Consider the following 19,125-nt stretch of genomic DNA (forward strand, 5'->3'; position numbering starts at 1 on the left):
AAGGGTGAGGGATAGAGAGTTAGAAACATCGATGAGAGAGAAACATCGATCAGCTGCCTCCTCCACATATACATATACATATACATGGAGCACCTAAAATGTACAAGACATTCTGTTAGTTCTGCTTCAGGATATTTCCCACTTACTGATGAACAAGAACCGAGGGTTTATTTACTCAAGATCAGCTAGTAGATGATAGAACTAGGATCTGAACATAGGCTGTGCAGTTCCAGATTCTGTGTGTTTAACCACTATGAGACACTGACATTCTAGAGCAGGGGTGGGCAAACTTTTTGACTCGAGGGCCACAATGGGTTCTTAAACTGGACCGGAGGGCCGGAACAAAAGCATGGATGGAGTGTTTGTGTGAACTAATATGAATTCAAAGTAAACATCATTACATAAAAGGGTACGGTCTTTTTTTTTTTTAGTTTTATTCATTTCAAATGTTCCAGATTCTGTGTGTTTAACCACTATGAGACACTGACATGAGTCTACCTTACCTGCCTACCTGAGGTGACCTTCAACCTGAACCCTTGCCCTTCACCTCCTTGAAGACCTTCAAGTAAAATGAATTTTCCATCCCTTCCTTAGAATATGTACAACGAGCATGTCAAATTCTCAGCCCATGGGCCACATAAGACCCACAATGAATATTTTTGTGGCCCAGTCAATATAACGGTATATAAGAAATGTTTTAATAAAAATTTTATAACTTAATTTTTATAATATCCTGTTATACATAATTATTAATAACAAACTTACAATGTTCATTAATGACTGATTACTATAATCATATTGCATTCATTTCCCTTTCATGCCTTACGCGCAGGCGCACCATTTCTCTCCACTAATACTAGCAGTGAATACTTTAGCAGCCAATTGCCATGTCATTAGTCAAGTCTTGGACTGACTTGTTTGATGTATGCAACAGGAAATATTTTGCTTTTGGAGAACAAGAAAAATAGGTTTATTTGCATTGTGCTTATTAATTTGTGCAGTTATTCAGTGTCTGGTAAGTCAATGTTCAAGAAAAATATTAATTTTTATTAAAATGTTCTATTATTTTATGTTAATGACTAGAGGCCTGGTGCATAAAATTCATGCACTGGAGGGGGGTCCCTCAGCCCAGCCTGCACCCTCTCACAGCCTGGGACCCCTTGGGGGATATCTGACTGCCAGTGGACCTAAGCCAGCATTGGACATCCCTCTCACAGTCCGGGACCCCTCAGGGGATATAACAGTGTGCCAAGTGGTAGGCAGCCAGGGAGGACCCCAAGTCAGGACTGGGCACCATGCCACTTGTACTCATCCTGGCCCACTGCGCCTGCTGCTCAGCTAGAGCCATAAGCCTCGCTTCTGGCTGAGCGGCGATCCCCCTGTGGGAGTGCACTGACCACCAGCGGGCAGCTCCTGCACTGAGTGTCTGCCCCCTGGTGGTCAGTGCACATCATAGCAACTGGTCATTCTGGTCGTTTCGCCATAATGGTCACTTAGGCTTTTATTATATAGACTAGAGGCCCGGTGCACAAAATTCATGCACGGGGATGGGGGGGGGGGTCCCTCAGCTCAGCCTGCACCCTCTTTAATCCGGGACCCCTCGGAGGATGTCCAACTGCTGGTATAATGACTTATCAAATGAAGATTTAGAATTATGGGTAGACAAAAGATGTATATTTGTTTATTGTCCAATCAGTACACAGGCAGATTCTTTGTCCTATGCAGGCACAATCTCTTCCTGTTAAATCTAGGAACCATTTCTTCATTCTTGGATAATTTTGTATCTTTCACCACAAGAAAAAGGTAGCACATTTTTTTTTAAAGGTTACATTGTTGATAATGGCCACAAACGCAAGTCTTACCTAGCACCATAGTTCATTAGTTTGCTGGAACAAAATACCATCGACCAGTCATTTTATAAACAACAGAAATTTATATATCATAGTTTTGGAAGCTAGAAGTCCAAGACCAGGGTGTCAGCATGGTCATGTAGGGCCCACTTCTGGGTTGAAGATCCTCATATAATTCTCAGATGGCAGAAGGGACTAGTGGGCTCTGGGGGATCTCTTTTATTAAACCACTAATCCTGTTCATGAAGAGTCCATGACCTAATCCCTTCCCAAAGGCCCCACTTTCTCACACTTTCACATTGGGCTTTAGGATTCCAACATGAATTGGGGGCGGGGAAACACAAATTCAGACCAAAGCACTTGGAGTATGCAGGAGAATGAGAATAATAATTCGATTTCTGGTCATGGGGAATTTGCCTTTCGGAATTATATAGTGTAAACACAAAATAACACATCTTCTAATTATATCTTCTCTTGAACTCTTTAGGCCAGTGGTCGGCAAACTGCAGCTCGTGAGCCACATGCGGCTCTTTGGCCCCTTGAGTGTGGCTCTTCCACAAGATACCGACTTCTGTGCATGGGCCACGAAGTTTCAATCGCACTATACATGTGCGCCCGCACGTGGTATTTTGTGGAAGAGCCACACTCAAAGGGCCAAAGAGCCTCATGTGGCTCGCGAGACACAGTTTGCCGACCACTGCTTTAGGCCGTGATCACTGCATTCCTAGGATGTGACCTCTTTCATAACTGACCACACCACATCCCTGCCTTCCACACTTGCCACCAGCCAGAAGGACAGGCAAGGAGCCCCTGGGCAGAGTGAAAGAACAGTCCTGTTTATGCAAGTAATGACTATCCTTCATTTTGCACAGATTAGGACCAACTCGAGAAAGTAGACCATCACCCATCAATCAGAGCCAAAGAGGACATTGATTGGAAGTGCCCCATTGGCACTGCAAAACAATGGTCTCACAAGTCCTTGCAGGAGACAGGAGCAGCCCCCCATACTTCCATGTGTGTGGAGCCTGCAAATGGGTGTAGTAATCACTCTGGTGCCAGCAGTTGGGGGTTCAAAGGAAAAGAAACGTGTACTGCTACCCCTGCCACCGTCAAGTGCTATGGAACAGGAGTAGCACTTGGATGGCTGAAAGCCTCCAACACATGTGCTCAAGTCCAAAGATCAGTAGTGACCATTGATAACCCAGAGTCCCAAATTATCCTATGTACAGGATGTGTTTGAGTCACCCAAAATCAATATGTCAGCACCATTCTGGTGACCTGCTATCATGTGATCCCACAAAAGAAATACTACACCAGCCAAAAGGAGCCATCCACTTACCAGGCCACCCTCCTGGAACCAGGGCCTGGCTTCAGGGGCCTACGATGACCCCCTGGGCACAAGTTTCAGAACTCTTTGGAGGCAACTGATTGAAAGAAATGAGACTCAGGACAAAAGGTGTCAGTCCAAGCTCAGGGTACCTCACCTAGATGTCACTGCTTGTCCCAGTCAGTCCCAGACACCAGAGGGCGACTTTCTATGTGAGGTGGGAGGAGAGGAAAGAAGAGTGCATGTCAGAGAAAATTAGCCATGTTAGGAATTTGTCCAGTAGGTGAACCAAAAGCATTTAGGGTTGGGAATGAAGTGTGAAAGGGTCCCAAGTTTGATTTCTTCTTAACCAAAAGCCACGCAATTCATTGTATGGTGAACTATTAAGACACTAGAATGAGTTCTGTCTTGGTCTGCAAGACCATAACACCTTACCAGGAGACCCCTAAATTCCTAAATCTAGGCCCTATTCAGACCTTGTCCCCTTGACTTGGGGTGGAGAACACACAGTGCAGTGTACAGATGATGTGTTGTGGAATTGTGCACCTGAACCTGGATAATTTTGTTAACCAGTGTTACCCCAATAAAGCCAATAAAAAGGAAAAAAAGAAAGAAAAACACCCATTCCACATAGTTCTCCAGCTGCAGTCAGAGATGCAATTACTTTTGTTTGCATCTGCAGTGGAGAAGTGCTGTGTGGGAAGTCCAGGTTTATCAACCTAGGCTTAGGGTGGGTAGCAGGGAAAGACATGGGTAAGGGATGCATTAAACTCTTGTAGTCCACACCCAAAGGCAAACAGACCAGGAACAGACTAATGACCAGGACCACAGGAATACATTTCTTCACCAATCTCTTTCCAGGGCAGGAGATAGGATGAGAGGAAGAACCTATCTAGATATCATTAACCTACTTTGCCACTGCTAATCCCAGGAACACAATACAAGCGGTGTGAACCCTGGGGCAAAGAAGAATTGTGCTTTCATGAGGGGATAATAAAAAAATAGGCCAGTCTTTCTTCCCAGAACCTTTATTGCAGAATACCTAAGAGGAGGAAATCAGCATGAGAAAGAGGAAGTGGAAAGAGGAAGAGGAGAGGTGAAGAAAAAGAAGAAAGTAAGTTGCTTCACTATCTATTAGGTATTACCTGGACCTTCATGTCACTACAGGATATAATAATGAACTTTTCAAAAATGAAAGTTAGGTAATTGCAGTGAGGAGTGACTTGGCCTGGTTTGGATAACCTGCAAAATGTCAAATCAAAAGGACGGGAGCTTTTGTGACATTTGCGTCCCTGGAGCTCACAGGCAATGACAGGACCCTTACAGACAGCTTTGACTGTATCTAGCTCCTCGTGGATGAATGTGTACTGGGTGATGCATGTGTGGTTGTGCTCCTTCATCTTGTGTGCCATCATGGTATTGCATTCCCGGGCCATCAGGTCAAGCCTGGGATAGTCTTTGTTGCTCTGAGAGAGAGCCTCAGCTCTGAGCATCTTGTTTCCTCCAACTTCATCTTCATTGACGATGGTCTCTTCAGGCCAGCCAGGTTGTACCACTCCTTTGTTGCTAAGCAGCAGGGTTTCTGTTGTTCGGGTGCCCTCTCCCTCCTTAGTGACTCCGGCCTTGTCCTGTGAGTCACTGGACCAAAATAATTCATTCAGGGATTGATCACTATCCTCCAGGACCGCTGCAGCCATCCGAAGGCCCAAACCCAGGCCCATCCCAAGGCCCAGCAACAGCAGCAACATCATAAAAAAGATTTGCACCAGAGTCAGCTTCATTTTGCCTAGAGGGAAGGAGGGAAAAGGAAGGACTGACTTTGAGATGAAACTTGACTCCACTAGAGACCCTAGGCTCCTTAAACCCTGACCGCAAAGCCTTTGGGGTCTCCTCTCCCTTTCCCCACATTACCCCATGCCCCTCAAGTCACCTCTTGTCCCTCTCCTCCACCACCTTCCCTGTTGTTGTGTAATGACCTGAAGATCCTGCAGAACAGGAAGAACTAGGGGAAGTGGTTCGAAAATTGGTTCATCTGTGGGGCAACAGTAGAGGGAAGTTGACTCTCAAACAGAAATTAGTTCCAATAATCCAAGAGACTGGTTGAGAAGACAAACAACTACAGTGTCACACTTTCCTTGAGAGAAATTATTATAGACTAGAGACCTGGTGTACAAAAATTCGTATACTCGGGGGGTGGGGGGGGGGCAGTCCCTGAGCCCAGCCTGCGCCCTCTAGCAGTCTGGGAGCCCTCAGGGGGTGTCCACCTGCCAGCCTAGGCCCACTCCCTGGAGGATCAATGATTCTCTCTCCCTCTTCCTTCCTCTCTGAAATCAATAAAAATATTTTTTTTAAAAACCACAAATGTGTTTTTTTTTTAAAAAAGCCTTCCCTAACAGAAAAAAAATGGCTATAATCTGTTGAATAGGTAGGAATATTGTATCAATGCTTGATATACTGAATTTATAAAATTGTACTATCATTATTTAAGAGAATCGTTGTTCTTAAGAAATGAACCCTAAAATATTAAGGAGCAAAGGGGCATGGTGTATGCAAACTATTCTCAAACCCCGTGTGGTTCAAAATATAGGTTATATGTATATGTGTACTATGTATGTGTTTAGAGAGAAAGAATTATTTTTAAAAAGTGGAAAAGGGTTTTTTTTAATAATGTATCTGGATAAAGGATATTCAGGATTCCTTGTATCATTATTGTAATTTTTCTTTAAAATTGAAAATATTTCAATTATTTTTGAATTTTTAAAAGAGAAAGTATAGTCCATGTTGTTCCCTGGGGCACCCAACACCACTGTGACTTACCTGCACACTTAAGTAGCTTCCAAAATTGTTTCCTCCTGTTTAACAAGTTCTTCTCTCCCAGGGTTGCCTTCCCTCTGAGAAGTGCATTGGATGTTGGTCTTCAGAAAAATGATTACCACCTTGTGGTCCACGTGCTCTTAAACCCAGACTTATTCCTAAGCCTACTCCCCTCCCACTTACCCCACCCAGCACTGATTAAACATACTAAGCCAATTCTCCTTTCTGCTCCCACAAGCTCTTTGAAGTAAGGCTATTTTGGCATGAAGACAGACCCAGACATCCAAGACAGGAAATGTCTTGAGCCTGGGAAACTGCAGTTTGATTTTGTCAATAAATTGTTCCATTCCTGAGTTGCACCCACTCTTTTGTGGTTCATAGCACCCTGATCTTGCCCATGGATTTTAAACCAAGTAATTTCCTTATATCCTCCAGATAAACGTCCTTTAATCATTTCCTGTCACTTCTGGAATGTCAAGATCTTTGGCTTTTATTTGGGTCATCTCACCAAAATGGCTGTTTTGCTTTTCACATTTTAGAACATTTGAACATTTTGAGTATATGAGTCAATCATGAGTTTTTACATACCTTCCCTATGAAGCCCATCTCAGCTTTCCACTCTCCACTCCTCTGCCAATTTCCTATAAGAATATCTAGATTTTTCAATTCTGATCATTTAGCCCTAGAAAAGAGAATATCCAAAGCTGCACCATCACTATCAGTCCCTATAACCTGGGTGAGTAAAACTAGAAAGTTTACAATGCTTATTCCAGTCACTTCTTTAACTAAAAGTGACATCATGAGTTAATATTTTTAAAAGCACTTTGGAAATTAATAAAGCACCATCCAAACCCTCTCAAAGACATAAGCAAGCCCCTTGACGGAGAATGTTTTATTTTATCATTCAAGCTAGAGTTTTCAAATGGTGGTCTGGGAGCCTTTTCAGTGATCTGCAAAGTCTACCAAGTTGGTCTTTGTAGATATTGATAATTTACAGCAATAATTATTTACAGCAATAATAATAAAAACAATAATATCAATAATATTGAGCACTTACTTCATGCAAGGCATTTATTGCATTTTACCCTCACAATTTGTTTGTGGTATTCCTCTTTAGTGCCCAGTTTGCCCATTTATTTTGATGAATTCTATTTGCAACATAGAGAGGGAATAAAGAATCCTCTGATGAATCTGGTTGCCTAGAGTCAGCAGGGGTAGCATATTCAACTACGTGCATCACCTGCCTCTTTATAACTCCAGTAGTTTTCTTCCTATTAGGGATTGTTTGAAAGTAACCCTTAATTAAATATGAAGAAATGACCTCTGTGTTCAGTCTAAGTATATAACCTTTAGACTGGACAGGTTTTTATTTTTGTTTTTTCCTCTTATGACTAGAGTTTTCTCCTCTTCCAAATTTGCATAATACTTCATAGGGATGTTGTGAATGTTATATAAGATACTGCCTATAAAAGGATAAATGTATTCTATTGCTGTTATTGCTATTACATATTACCAACACATGCTCATTATTCCATCAATTCCATTTTCCTATTTAGAAATAACACATACTAAGTACTACAGCTACCAACATTGCTCACTGCTTCTAGAATAAGTCAAACAATATCCTAGAATCTCAAAGTAGGAATTAAGGCTTATATGGACTGACACTTCATTTCACAAATAAGGAAGTAACTCAAAGAGGTTAATGTCTCAGATGCTATAGATAAGTAATGGCAATTCTGATAGTAGAACTCCTGACTTTTAGTTAAGCAAAATCTATGATGATAGCTAGATAGATAAATGATAGATAGCTAATAGAGCTATATAGAGAGAGATAGATACTCTGATTAGAAAATTGACAATGAAGCCTTTTAATACTTAGATTCTAAGCATAAGCACTACTTCTCATTTCAAATTAATCTAAAATATGGACTTTCACTTGCAGTCAAGATGAAATAACAGCAACTGGAATTTGCCTGAAACTCCTATAAAAATGAACAAGTTATAAAAAAACAGATTTTCAAGACATTGGCAAACAGGCAATGCAGGATAGTGATCACTGAGAGATGGGAAACAAACAAAATGGGCTTACTCCCTGGAGCTTCTGGGCCATGTGGCAAAGAGAAAAGGAACCCAGGCAGAGTCTATCAATCACGCTAAGTTGGGAAGATAGATTGGGAGTCCAAAGAGGTCAATGCAATTAGAGTTCACAGGACAGAGCATGAGAGGGGGTACAAGACTGAAGAGGAAGAACTCCAGAGATCTACAGTGGAAAGATATCACTACACGTTTATCAGAATGACTCACATAAAAAAATAGTGACAATATCAAACACTGGCAAAGATGCGGAGAAACTGGATCTCTCATACATTACTATTGGGAATGTAAATTGATACAATCATCCTACAAAATAGTATGGCAGATTCTTAAAATAATGAATATACACTTACATATTTACAACCCAGCAATCACATTCCTAGGCATTTATCCCAGAGAAATGAAAACATGTCCACACAAAACTCTGTACACAAATGTTAATAGCAGTTTCATTTGTCCTAGCCCAAAACTGGAAACATACCAAATATCCTTCAATAGGAGAAGGGCTAAACAAACACTGATACTTATATACCATGCAATACTACTCAGCAACAAAGAGGAATGAGGCAGCCACAGTGGCTCAGTGGTTGAGCATCGACCTATGAACCAGGAGGTCAGGGTTCCATTCCCAGTCAGGGCACATGCCTGGGTTGTGGGCTCGATACCCAGTGTGGGGTGTGCAGGAGGCAGTTGGTCGATGACTCTCTCATCATTGATGTTTCTATCTCTCTCTCCTTCTCCCTTCCTCTCTGAAATAAAATAATAAATGAATAAATAAATAATAAACAGGAATGACCTGTTGGTGGTACACACAACAAATTAGATGGATCCTAAAGGCATTTTGCTAAATGGGAGGGGAGGGATCAAGTGGTCATGTACTGTATGATTCCATTTATATGACATGGAGAACATAGTAGTGGTTGCCAAGGGTTAGGATGGTGGAGATGGGGATGTAGGTGTGACTATAAAGAAGTACCACAAGGGAGATTTTTGTGGTGATGAAATAGTTCTATATCCTGACTGCAGTGGTGGTTACATGAATTCACACATGAAATAAAATAGCATAGAAACACACACACACACACACACATACACACACACATACACTTTGTTAATGTCAATTGCCTAGTTTGATATTATAGTAGTTAGGTAAGATGTAATCACTAGAGGAAACTGGGTAAAGGATACATGGGACCTTTGTGTGCCATCTTTACAACTTTCTCTAAATCAACAATGATTTCAAAATAAAAAGTTTTTTAAGTGTTAATACTCATTATAGAAGTTCTACATCCTATATAATAAAGAGGTGATATGCAAATTGACCATAACACCCTCACACAAGATGGCCGCCCCCATGTGGTCACAAGATGGCCACCATAAGATGGTCCGCAGGGGAGGGCAGTTGTGGGCAATCAGGCCAGCAGGGGAGGGTAGTTGGGGGTGAACAGGCCAGCATGGGAGGGCAGTTGGGGTCAATCGGACTGGCAGGGGAGCAGTTAGATATTGATCAGGCTGGCATGGGAGTGGTTAGGGGGTGATCAGGCTGGCAGGCAGAAGCGGTTGGGGCAATCAGGCAGGCAGGCAGGCAAGTGTTTGGGAGCCAGCAGTCTCAAATTGTGAGAGGGATGTCCGGCAGCCGGTTTAGGCCCCATCCCTATGGGATCGGGCCTAAACCAGCAGTCAGACATCCCCCAAGGGGTCCCAGATTGGAGAGGGTGCAGGCTGGGCTGAGAGACCCCCCCAGTGCACGAATTTTGTGCATCGGACCTCTAGTAATAGGATAGCAAAACACACAAGACCATTATTTACATTTTGGTCTATTTCCTTGCAGTTTTCTCCCACCCCACCCAACCCTGTGTGATGTTAAGTTCAGCATGTCTACTAAAATACAAGTTGAGCCCTAGTCTGTTTGGCTCAGTGGATAGAGCATCAGCCTGTGGACTGAGAGGTCCTGGGTTCAATTTCAGTCAAGGGTACATGCTCAGGTTGCAGGCTCCATCCCCAATGGGGGGCATGCAGGAGGCAGCCAATCTGTGATTCTCTCTCGTCATTGACGTTTCTATTTTTCTCCCTTCCTCCCTGAAATCAATTGTATATATATATATATATATATATATATATATATATATATATATATATATAAAATGTTAATACTCATTATAGAAGTTTGCAAATTGACCATAACACCCTGGTGATATGCAAATTGACCATAACACCCTCACACAAGATGGCCGCCCCCATGTGGTCACAAGATGGCCACCATAAAGATGGTCCGCAGGGAGGCAGGGGAGGGGAAGTTTATATATCTATATAGATATAGAGATGTTTATATCTATATAGCTTTATATCTATTTTTAAAACCCTACAAGTTGATATGTTGAATGGCAAGTTGAGCCCTAGTCTGTTTGGCTCAGTGGATAGAGCATCAGCCTGTGGACTGAGGGGTCCTGGGTTCAATTTCAGTCAAGGGCACATGCTCAGGTTGCAGGCTCCATCCCCAGTGGGGTCATGCAGGAGGCAGCCAATCTGTGATTCTCTCTCATCATTGAAGTTTCTATTTTTCTCCCTTCTTCCCTGAAATCAATATATATATATTTAAAACCCTACAAGTTGATATGTTGAATGGCAATTAAATAGAGTGAGTATAGGAGTTTGGAGTTCAGAAGAGTGTGAGCTGCAGATGGAAATTTAGAGGACTTCAAGACATGACTAAGTCATGAGACAAAATGAAAGTGAGTGTCAAGAGAAGGTTGGCTTTTTACTTTGTTTTATTTCTTTAAATGGGAAAATAACAGCATGTTTATTGATAATAAAGATCAAATAGAGAGGAAAACCTGATAATGCAGGAGAGAAATGTTGGAACAATGATTCTGAGTATTCAGACTCTAAAGATGAATTGCCTAGGTTTATGTGGTGTAAAGGTGTTATTTTATCTGTAAATTACACTTCAGGATAGTAAAGAGGACATACAACATGTTTGCTATAAAAGACTGAATCTGGAGAATGGTTGAGAATCACTGGTTTAAAAGAATTAGTAATGGGTTTCCTCCCAGCTTCTGGCACACAGCAACAGTCCCTCGCTTTCCCAGTCCTGCCGGCAGCCCACTGTGTAAGCACCATGCTTTCTGTTTCTTTTTCAAGTGCCTGTGGGCAAGGATATGGTTGTGAAACTCAAGAATGACCTGGGACCCTCCATTCTGTGGATCAGTATCTCAACATCAAACTGACATCAGGATTGAAGGAAGCAAGATGGCGGCATAGGTAAACATCTATACTTGCTGCCTCTCACAAACACATCAAAATTACAACTAAAAGGCAGAACAACTACTCCCCAGAACCACAGGAAAGCTGGAAGAGTGGAAATTCCACAACTAGAGGGGTGAAGAAAACACATTAAGACTGGTAAAATGTGCAGAAGCACAGAAAGTGCTGCTCTTTTAATTGGGAGGGAGATACAAGCTCCCACTTGCTCTGAACTGTTAAGGGCCAAACCAGCTTGGCTTGCCCTAGCTGGTTTGGCTCAGTGGATAGAGTGTCGGCCTGCGGACTGAAGGGTCCCAGGTTCGATTCCGGCCAAGGGCACATGCCTGGGTTGTGGGCTTGATCCCCAGTAGGGGATGTGCAGGAGGCAGCCGATCAATGATTCTCTCTCTTCATTGATGTTTCTATGTCTCTCTCCCTCTTCCTTCCTCTCTGAAATCAATAAAAATAAAATTTAAAAAAAAAGAATACACTTGGCTTAATTTACGTCATCTGGAACTCAGGGGGAGGGCAGAGCCAGTCCCTGAGGGCGGGATCAGTCAAAGACTGGATGCCACTCAGTCTGACTCTCCTGCCCAGTGTTAAGGGGATGGATCTCATGATGTCAAAGGCCCACCCAGATGTGATGTAACTTCCTGTAATTCGAGTATATAATAAACAGCTTTCAGAGCTGACGCTCTCTATGTGTGCTCTGTCCCTCCAGAGGGCAGGCACCACACCCAGCCCAAGCTTTTAATCTATTTTATGTCTGTCTTTCATTATTCTTTAATCCCAAAAGCACCTCCTAGCTTGCTCGAACCAGTTCAAGTCTCCCCCTCCATGTGGGATGCGGAGAGGAGACCCCAGCCCCAGCACACCCGACATATCTGAACTCCAGTTCTGGGCGAGACTCTGGGGGACCCAGACACATACAGGGAGAAACTGGACTGTCTGGCATTGGGACAGGAACATGAGGGAAGCTTTCTCTCAGAGGTGCTCACATCGATCATTGTTCCTGCACAAGGGCTTGGGGCGCGGAGACCTCTCCAGTGCAGGGCTGACTGGAAGCCATTGCTGTTTGCTCCACCCTGGTGATTCCCAGAGACCCCGCCCCACCCAATTTACAACCCCACCCAAGCTGTGCACATCGGCTTTTGCATATGAATGGCTTGTCCTTTCTCTGCCTAAAACCTGTCAAACTGCAGCTGGGTCAGAGAGTTCCAGAGCTTCTAAAGAAGGCACAAGGCCTGGCAGCAGCCTGCCTTGCTTCACAGCTGGGCCTCATCTGGGCACTTTCAAACCCAATACAAAGAGGAAGAATCTGAAGATCTCTCTGTAGCTCCTGCTGGGTGGCCCCAGACAGTGGCTGACCTTGCACCTCCTTGGAGATACAAGAACCAGTGTACCCAGTGGTAAGAGTGAGACCATACCAGATTTAACTCTTCACATCCATAATAGACACACTCAAGAGGCAGATTCAGTGAGCATCAAAGCCCCACTGAAGCAAGTCCTACCCCATAAGGGTGTATCCTGTGCAACAGATCTTCCAGTATAGACACAGCTGGTCATCATAGCCAATTGGCCTGGAAGTCAATTCCTCCCAGTGATACCAACAGCAATCAAGGGTTAACTACAAGACTGTGCACACAGCCCACAAAGGGGTGCACGAAGAGCATCCACCTCAGTTGATTGGGGAGGCTGACCCACTGGGCCCTATAGGACACCTACCACACAAGGCCACTCTATCAGCTCAAGGAGACTTAGCAGCTACCCAGTACATAGAAACAAACACAGGGAAGCAGCCAAAATGCAGAGACAAAGAAACAAGTCACAAATGAAAGAAATGGAGGGAAGCAACTACTGGATATAGAGTTCAAAACCACAGTTATAAGGTTACTCAAGAATCTTCTGGAAACCTCTGAGAAATTTAGTGAGACCCTCAATGATATGAAAAAGGACCAATCAGAAATTAAGCATACACTGAAATAAAGAATAATATGCAGAGATTCAAAAGCAGACTAAAGGATCCCAAGAATCAAGTCAAAGATTTAAAATACAAAGAAGCAAAAAACACCCAACTGGAAAAGAAAAAAGAATCCAAAATATGAAGATAGTGTAAGGAGCCTCTGGGACAACATCCAAATTATGGGATTGCCAGAAGAAGAGAGCAAGATATTGAAAACCTATTTGAAGAAATAATGACAGAAAACTTCCTCTACCTGGTGAAAGAAATTGACTTACAAGTCCAGGAAGCACAGAGAACCCCAAAGAAGAGGAATCCAAAGAGGACCACACCAAGACACATCATAATTAAAATGCCAAGGGCAAAAGACAAAGAGAGAATCTTAAAAGCAGCAAGAGAAAAACAGTTAGCTACCTACAAGGGAGTACCCATATGACTGTCAGCTGATTTCTCAACAGAAACTATGCAGGCCAGAAGGAAGTAGCAAGAAATATATTAAGTGATGAATACCAAGAACCTACAACCAAGAGTACTTTATCCAGCAAAGCTATCATTTAAAATTGAAGGTCAGATAAAGAGATTCACAGACAAGAAAAAGCTAAAGGAGTACATCATCACCAAACCAGTATTATGTGAAATGCTGAAAGGTATTCTTTAAGAAGAGGAAGAAGAAGAAAAAGGTAAAGAGAAAAAATTATGAACAACAAAGTGACAACAAATACATGTCTATCAATAAGTGAATCTAAAAATCAAATGAAAAAATCTGATGAACAAAATAAACTGGTGAATGTAATAGAATCAGAGGCATAGAAAGGGAGTGGACTGACAATTCTCAGGGGGAAGGGGGTGGGGGGTTGTGGGAAGAGATTAGACAAAGAGCTTACACCTATGGACTAGGATAGTGGGGCGGGGGACTGGGGTGGGATGGGAACTGGATGAAGGGGAGCTATGGCGGGGGGAAAAGAGGAACATCTGTAATAATCTGCCCCGCTTGCTGGCCTGATTGAACAATAAAGATTTTTTAAAAAACCCATCTTGCCAGTGATACTTTCTTATAATATTACATAGTGTGATTCTTCTTGCAGAAATAGTTCTGAAGATTATGCTCCATTCAAGCATGGCCAGCCAAGGTGGTAAGTAGACACTGAAACCTAACCCATGCTCTGCTCACCAAATTATACAAACTGGCCCAGGGTTGACTTCACCCTGAGAAGGAGCCTTTCTTCCAATCCACACAAAAATATTGTTTTGGCTTTCTAGGAAGCTAAATAGATGGCTTTACATTTTACTTCATTTTCACATAAATGACCTCATATAACCCTTACAACAACTCCACCAAGTAAAAAGAGCTAAAATTATTTCTCCTGTTTTGCCATAAAATTGAGGCCCTGAGATATTAAGTGACTTGCCTAAGGCAGAACAAGAATGAAACCCTGATCCATTAACTCCCACCCATTGTTCCTTCTCTTACATTCTCGCCTTGCCCTTGATATCCTGCTCAGTTTAGGTCATTTCCTCATGGATCTAGAAAACAATTGGTTACCATCAATGCCCAAAACTATCTTGCATATCTAAGATGGATATTTTCAGTTATTATTAGAAATCATAAAAATTCACATTTGTAAAATGAATTCACACAAACCTGCTACAATCCACAGAACCCAATCCTTCCAACCTCTGCCAGATCTTTCCGTTATAAACCTCTTATCCCCTCTCTAACCACTGCAGTTCCCCTGATTTGGGCTCTCACTTGTTCAGGCCCTGCATAGTCCCAAGTCTATCTGTTAGATGATCTTCTGGGGGAGTTATCACACTATGACTTGTTCTTTCTGAGTGATTTTGGCAGCTTCTGTAAAGTTGGAGGAGTTTTAGTAATAGCATACGATCAATAAAACAGGCCACAACCATCCCACTCTTCAGAACAAAGTTTACAGAAAGAACTATCCAAAATCATATCTAACTTATGAATCCCTTTGCCAAGTTCTCTGTCTTCTCACAGCCTACACCTATGCTAGGAAAGTTGGATTGCATGCTCTATAAAAGTTCTGTTCATCCATTTTTGTGGATCAGTGTGACATTCACTGATTTCTTTGAAATAGGCTTAATAATAATCTTTAGAGACATTTTCTCTAAAAATATTTTTGAAATGGCTTTATTAGCTAGTTTGGAACTGGGGAAATGACCCTCAGGTCCAGCTGCCCACCACTAAGAAAGCCAAACTTGGGAGACAGGTGCTGGTGAGAGGGAAAGTGGTTTATTCAAGTGTCCACTACTGGAGAAGAAGGGGGAATGGAGACAGGGGGTGGAACCTCCTATGTCACAAAAATCCATCTTAATATCTCTGGTCAAAAAAATATATATATCTCTGGTCCAGCCAGTGATTCCTATAGGGAGTTGGTGGGAATTCAGAAGGTGGAAACTTCCTTTTTTAGCATGTAAACTCCAGTTTTGATAAGAAAATCCAGTTAGAGTAACAAGCTGGGTTTAGTATTTATTAAAATTATATGGATAGCTTTATATAAGTATAGTATATCCATCCCCTGTTACAGTTTTGCATGTCAAATAAACAACCAAATTTCCCTGTAGGTTGCATTATTCTTCTTAAGAATCTTCATAACCTTTCACATTTGAAATTTATCAGATATAAATTAACCCTGAGCATTTTTAGGTTCTGTCACTTACACATAGTTTTTGTTTTACTCTAATATTTGCCTGAAGGTTCTCCTATAAATTACAGGCCAGAATTTATATCTTCAACAAAGAAGGGCCCAAGAAAAGGGACCAAACCAGATACTTCACACTATTAGTGCTTTGAAGTATAGACTCCTAAGTACTGGTTTTGAGTTAACATTACTTAGATAACTTTCATACCAAACCAGTGGACTAAGTCAAGATTTCCAGAACTCTTTTTAATGAAAAAGCAGACAGTTTCATGAAATTGCTATCTCAAGATTTAGCAGAACAAGAATTAATTATATAGGACTAAATGAACAGAAAAGGAAAATTTGTGGTTATTCATTTGGAATATTGTTTTAATGTTCTAGTTTAATGTTATTGTTGTTTTAACATTTTATTCTAAATATATAAAGAGGGCTTTTTCTTCTTCTTAAACTCTGTAATTCATAACAAATTACTAGGCTCTGTTTTTTTAACTGAAATAACCATTTTTTATTGAATTTATTGGGATGATATTGATTAATAAGATTATATAGGTTTCAGGTGTACAATTATTCTATAATACATCATCTATATATTGTTTGTGTCAAGTAAAATCTCCTTCTATAACCATTTATCTCTCCTTTACCCTCTTCAACCTTCCCCCGCCTTTCCCTCTGAGTGAAATTAAAGCATCCATCTTATATAAAAACTGCTGTTTGAAATTTTAACCCTGCTATTTTGGCTTCTGTAAATACTTGCTTGCTTAAATAATAAGGAATATAGACTACTCCCATTTCAGAGAGGCCATTAAATCTTCCCCAGACGAAGTTATCAGTGCTGGCACCAGGCCAAGCCTTTGGTTGAGGTCTCAAAGCCCCAGCACATAAGGGCTCTTTAAGAACTTGCAAAGGGGACCGGAAAACCCCATATTTGGGAGACAGAGAGGGTAAAAAGGTATAAATACAAGAAACTTCCTGTGTGACTTCACCCAGAATTCCAGAGATTTTTTTCTCTGGGCCCACGCGTAATAATAATAAATGTAACTCCATCTCTCTAAGTGTTGCTTGGTTCTTCTCTGTTCTTCTGTAACAAAAGAAACATTTTTAAATGTTATCTGATTCTCATTACCCCTCATACCCCAGCCAAGAATTTAAAAACTCTTAACAAGACTCCTTACTTGTTATTATAGCATAGTTATTTGCATAGGTTCAGTAAGAACTTGTCCTCCTTTTTACCAGGATATAATGGAAAAGTAAGTTATGCAACCAAGATTTTATCCAGAATGTTATTTTTTTAAAATAATTTTTTATTGATGAAAGAGAGAGAGAAGGAGAGAGAGAGAGAGAGAGAGAGAGAGAGAGAGAGAGAGAGAGAGAGAAACATCGATCAGTTGCCTCCTATACACTGACTGGAGACCTGGGCATGTGTGCTGGTCAGGAATAGAACCAGAGACCTTTCAGTGCTCAGCCAACTGGGCCACACCAGCCAGGGCCAGAATGTTATTTTTGGAATGATGCTCACTTAATCCATTATAATGAACCAATTCCTACAAAGGCTCTCAGAAAAACTTGCCTAGGACTTGGCTATAGCACCCCAGCTTTGCAGGAGATAAGGAAGATAATTTCCTGGCACACCAGGAACTTTAAGACATTGTGGGGATTTGGGGAAGAAAGGAATTTACCCAAATTGTATTATGGGTGAAACTGGGTGGAAAGGGTTTATTTGGCTTGGTTTCTCTATATTCAAGATAGCAAAAAATAGAGGCTTTTAAAAGGCCAACTTGAGATTCCTTTAGAAAACTTTCAGAAAGAAGTTAATTCTGTGGCCTTCTCAATAATATATGGCTCTAGATTCACAAAGCAGACATAAGGAGGCCTGTATAGCAACTTAACACTCTTGCTGCAACTATAATCTATGCTAATTAGACCGGACAGCCAAACATCCTTCCAGGCCTCCTTCTGGAGGAAGTCGGGGCTTTGAGGGCTGAGCCCCTTGCATGAATTTCATGCATCGGGCCTCTAGTATATAAATAATCAAGCCACACCAATAGTATTGCCCTTTTGCTTTTTTTCTTTCCCACTGAACTGAGAAGTTCTTATCCTAGCTCTCTTCCTTTCCTCAGTACCTAGCACAGTTTCTGGCATAAAGAATGTAGTCAACATTATTTATTAGAAGAATAAATATCAGGCTATGAAATTTTATTTGCACCTGGTGTGATTCTGAGGTAGCCATGGGGAGCTAGAGAGGCAGAGTTGAGGGCTGAACACATTAAGCTTGGTTTCCTCTGCTCGACTCCCCACTCTAAAATACAGTTATAATTAGCTTTAAAAATACTCTAAGAATATGCCGAAACCGGTTTGGCTCAGTGGATAGAGCGTCGGCCTGCGAACTGAAAGGTTCCAGGTTCGATTCCGGTCAAGGGCATGTACTTGGGTTGCGGGCACATCCCCAGTGGGAGATGTGCAGGAGGCAGCTGATTGATGTTTCTAACTCTCTATCTCTCTCCCTTCCTCTCTGTAAAAAATCAATAAAATATATTAAAAAAAACACTCTAAGAATAAATGAATACATCAATAAAAATAGTAAAATAGGGAGGAGAAATGAAACAAGATGGGAAAATGTTAATTATTGTTGAAATTGGTGGGCACTTAGGGATTAATTATAGTCTTCTCTACCTCAGTGTGTGTTTGAAAATTTTCATAATGAAAAATAAAAAAAAAAATCACCTTGAAGGAAAAGGAAATTACAAAAAGGAAGTTTGTGGGCTTGCTTTGTGAAAAAAGAATTGAAGGATGAGTGAGTTCAGGCCGTTTTATTTTTATTTGGGGGATTTTGCACCCATTAGTTTAAACCACTTCCTGACCTACATCTACTTTCCTCTTCCCACTGCCCAGTTCTGGGAGATACTATGCAAAACAGCAGAGGTTTCAAGGAAGAGCGAGCCTAGGGAGGCAAGTACTAGCATACAAGTGGCACTATTTCAGCCCTGAGTAGTGGCTAGCCTCACCTCACACACTAATGCTGAGTCATATCAGGTCTGAAACTGGGCAGCAGCCAGCTATTGCGGTCCACCAATTATATATGCATCAGGAGAACTTGACTAGACATAGCTGATGAAGATTTACTCAAGTATCTTGCAAACCAGAAACACAACTAGGCAAAACCAAGAGTGCTGC

At 41.6% G+C, this 19,125-nt stretch overlaps 1 protein-coding gene across 1 annotated transcript; it reads right to left on the reverse strand.

Moving 5' to 3' along the window:
- Nucleotides 1-4,177: 4,177 nt before the first annotated feature.
- Nucleotides 4,178-6,189, reverse strand: RNASE10 (ribonuclease A family member 10 (inactive)). The gene is made up of 2 exons (XM_014454777.2): nt 5,995-6,189; nt 4,178-4,963 (listed from the first exon to the last, which is right to left on the reverse strand). Exon 2 carries the CDS (start codon nt 4,956-4,958, stop codon nt 4,305-4,307), a length of 654 nt encoding a protein of 217 aa, XP_014310263.1. The 5' UTR covers nt 4,959-4,963; nt 5,995-6,189; the 3' UTR covers nt 4,178-4,304.
- Between the last annotated feature and the right edge of the window lie 12,936 nt (nt 6,190-19,125).

This window comes from Myotis lucifugus, unplaced genomic scaffold (assembly GCF_000147115.1).
Source record: "Myotis lucifugus unplaced genomic scaffold, Myoluc2.0 scaffold_38, whole genome shotgun sequence".
NCBI classification, from domain to species: Eukaryota; Metazoa; Chordata; class Mammalia; order Chiroptera; family Vespertilionidae; genus Myotis; species Myotis lucifugus.